At 49.1% G+C, this 3434-nt stretch overlaps 1 protein-coding gene across 1 annotated transcript; it reads right to left on the reverse strand.

The window, feature by feature from the left end:
* Positions 1-381: 381 nt before the first annotated feature.
* LOC115601264 (formin-like protein 20) lies at positions 382-2189 on the reverse strand. Its single transcript, XM_030471020.1, has 2 exons — positions 938-2189; positions 382-458 (listed from the first exon to the last, which is right to left on the reverse strand). Exon 1 carries the CDS (start codon positions 2014-2016, stop codon positions 1258-1260), a length of 759 nt encoding a protein of 252 aa, XP_030326880.1. The 5' UTR covers positions 2017-2189; the 3' UTR covers positions 382-458; positions 938-1257.
* Between the last annotated feature and the right edge of the window lie 1245 nt (positions 2190-3434).

Consider the following 3434-nt stretch of genomic DNA (forward strand, 5'->3'; position numbering starts at 1 on the left):
GAGTATCGACAATCACAGTAAAGGGAGTGTTTCATCGTCTCTTGGAAAGTTTCCCTCTCAGCTTGTGAGGTCAAAGTCTGTATATTAGGAGTTCAGATCTGCCAATGGGTCGACACTGTATGCACTGGCGGAGGGGAAGCCATTTGCTTTAAAATGACACCCTCCCCCCCAATTTGTATACAGATATATACTGAAAGAGCATTCAGGTTGCAGAGTCAAGCACTGAAATTTTCAGAAACACCTAATTTGAGATGCCAATATAACATCAATCTGGCCTCAGTGTGCACATGCATTTTACTTACATGGTAACACATTAGCCTTTTTTTTTTTTTTAGGATTAAGCCGTTCCTTTTTAGGTGCCAAAGGTCAATTAGGGAAGGAGTCAGAATTGCATATGGAGTGAGTCTGTTCCCTGGAGGCCAGACGCTGTGTACTTTGCTGTAGGCGCTGGACAGAAGCTGTGATTGGAACAAAGAGGAAAGAGGAAAAGGAAAGATTCATGAGTTACGTAGCTGTATACCCTGTTGCAAACCAGATTTTGTCCTTGTCTGTCACTGCTATGTCTGACTGCCTGAGGACTCTGATGCTTTGGGGCTGGGAAGCACAATTTTGTCTGGGTAAAAGTACGTGAGGAAAGCTCTTGAGTGGGGAAGAGCTGCAGTAAAATGAGTGATCTCAGCCTTGACTTCTGAAATTTGTTATCTGTTTTGTCAGGGCTGGGAGATCCTCTGAGTGAAAGAGAAAATCAAGATAAGTGACACTAATCTCTGGGTCGCTGGTCTGTAGCCAGAGGTCCAGGTGGCTTGGAATGGCCTGGACAGAGGTGAAACCGGCTGCAGCTCAAGAGAGGAGGAAAGGGAGCAAAATGAAGACTGGCCAGCCTTTGGCACAATCAAGCTCACAGACATGAGAAAAAAAGGTAATGAGAAAGGGAAACCTTCAGTAGAGTGGAGTTCAGGGTCAAGAGAGATTGCTGAACTCCACCGTCTCTTGGTAAAGCTTCATAATTTCTTCCCATTTGCCGTTTCTGAGACTCTGCTGCTTTCAGAGGTCATTGAGGATGCCACCAGCCCGCTGATGCATCATCCACCACAGACTGTAAACACAAAGGATTACCTGGAAAAAAAAAGGTCGATTACTTCTTGTAAAGAAAACAGTGCCTTCCATTTACACTGAATGCGATGTTGTGGATTCCCCTTGCCTCCAGTTCTTGGAAAGAGCCTACGAAGGAGCTTGCTGGTGATGCACTCAGCCAAATCATGTGGCAAGACAACATCCCTGCTTCTGCTGGGCTGGTACGCACAAGGCGTTGCTGTGCCCTATGTCACTGCCGGATTCCGAGTTTTCTGCTCTTCCTTGCTCTCCTTTACACTGTCCTCTTGTCCCCCTCCTCCTTTCCTCAGACCACCTGTGAGCTCCCACCGCCTCCGCCAACCGGAGGACAGACAGCGTTCCCCTTCGACTGGGGGGCATAAAACGGCAAAAAAGGGGCTGTGGGGAGGGAAGGCGCCAGCGGCTCCTACCCCGCCGAGGAGGCCGCGGAGGGCGGCCGGGCGGCAGCGGCCACGGGGCGGCGGTGTTGCGCAGCGCTCCCGTGGGCTTACCGGGGCAGGGCGGGGGCCGAGGCTCCGCTGCCCGGCCCGGTGGCGGTGGCGTCGGGGCCGTGCCCGCTCGCCTTGCCCCGCCGGTGGACGGCGCCGCGGAGGGGCCGGTGCCTGGAGGCCTCACGGGGCCGAGGCGCCATTTCGTGTCCGCGGGGGCCGGTGGGGCCTCCAGAGGTGACCCGGCCCGGCGGCGAGGGCAGCCATGAGCGCCTTTCGCCTGGCTCCGGCCTTCCGCTCCCACTTTGCATTCACAGGCGTGGAAGTTATTGCCGATGCAGACAGCGCGGAGGAGGGCTGGCTGCCGGGCGATGCTTTTCTGCGTGCTAGCAGCCGCCGAACATCGGTGGGGGACCAGGCGTGGCCTTCGCAGCAGACTGCGGTGTGAGCGCGGCTGCAGGGCTTCGTGGGTCATTGGGAAAAACACGTCTGAATCTCTGAATCGGACGCTTTAGCTCCTGAGCGGAAGAAGCAGCTGGTGTTCTGGTGTGAGGCTGCATTAAGCAGTTGGGTGCTACCCAGCCAGCATATCAGATACTACAAAGCAATACGGTATTTCTGCCCAAAATAAATGGTCAGGTTCTATCCTTCAGGTGTTTGGGTTTTTTTTGTTTTTTTTTTTTTTTTTCACCTTTCAGATACAGCTGGATACTGCTGCGGAGAAGAAAGGCAACTCCAACGCCACAGAAAAGCAAGACCGAAGGTGTAAGCAGCGAGGGACAGCGCTGGTATGGCACTGAAGAGTGGGAAGTCAAAGCATTCCTGAGCAGCAGCAGCAGCGGCAGCAGCAGCAGTAGAGTGTCTCCGAGCAAGTGTCAGAGTGTCTTGGCAACAGTACAAGATGTCTGCAACTTTCCTTCACTTATGCAGAAAACACATGTAGGCAGTGCAGTGGTGCGTGAACACAGCAGTGTGGGCTTGGTTTTGAAATATTTGCATCGAAAGCAAAGGCTTGTTTGGTCGGTGTAGGGAGACTGAAAATTTTGTGACAAAAGCTATGGCATTCGTCTCTCTGGCCATTAATTGGTTGTTACAAATCTGCAGTGCAGTCATTCCCTCCCCTCCTTTCCTCTTCTTCAAATTATTTATTCTAATAGTAATATTAGTTTTAAGTGGTGTAGAACATGGACTAGTTTCTTTGGTAACCAAGTCGGTTGTACACCCACACGAAGTTAGAATCTGCTAGGTGCAGACATTTTCCCTTTTAGAAAAGATGTGGGTTTTGACAACCACAGCAGTAGGGCAGCAGTGTATGTTCTCAGGGAGTCATTCCAGAAAAAAGTTCCATATTCCACATGCAGATTTATATCTTACTCCTGTTCTTTTGTTTATACACACATATGGTACTTGAATGTATTACCTAAGTATTGATTTCTCCAGTGACTTCAGGATTATATACTTCTTCCTCGTCCCAGTATTTCATTCCTTCCCACTTTTCCCCTCACTCCTCACCACTTGTAGAGAATAGGTGGCTGTGAAAGAGCACACAGAGGAATGCAGCACAGGTGAATAAGCTTGCAAATACGTACTGCATTGCTCCTTCCTTTATTTGGTGTAAGCAAAAATTTGCAGTGTTCCTTAATCTGCCTTCTGAAATTATAGAGGTGAACTGCAGCGGCTTTTGTAGATAGCTTCTTTTTAAGGATTTAAATTTAAAAGTGGCCTTTCTGTTCTTGATAGTTTTTTGAAAGCAAATAGGTACATGCAGGATTAAAATTAATTTCTGAATATGAATTGTAACAATTATTATGACTAATAATCCCTGTCATATTGTCTTGATCACGATCAGTAGTTTAGTCTATAGCAGAAGCAGAAGCTTGGAGACTTTTATTG

Source organism: Strigops habroptila, chromosome 2 (assembly GCF_004027225.2).
Source record: "Strigops habroptila isolate Jane chromosome 2, bStrHab1.2.pri, whole genome shotgun sequence".
Lineage (NCBI taxonomy): Eukaryota > Metazoa > Chordata > Aves > Psittaciformes > Psittacidae > Strigops > Strigops habroptila.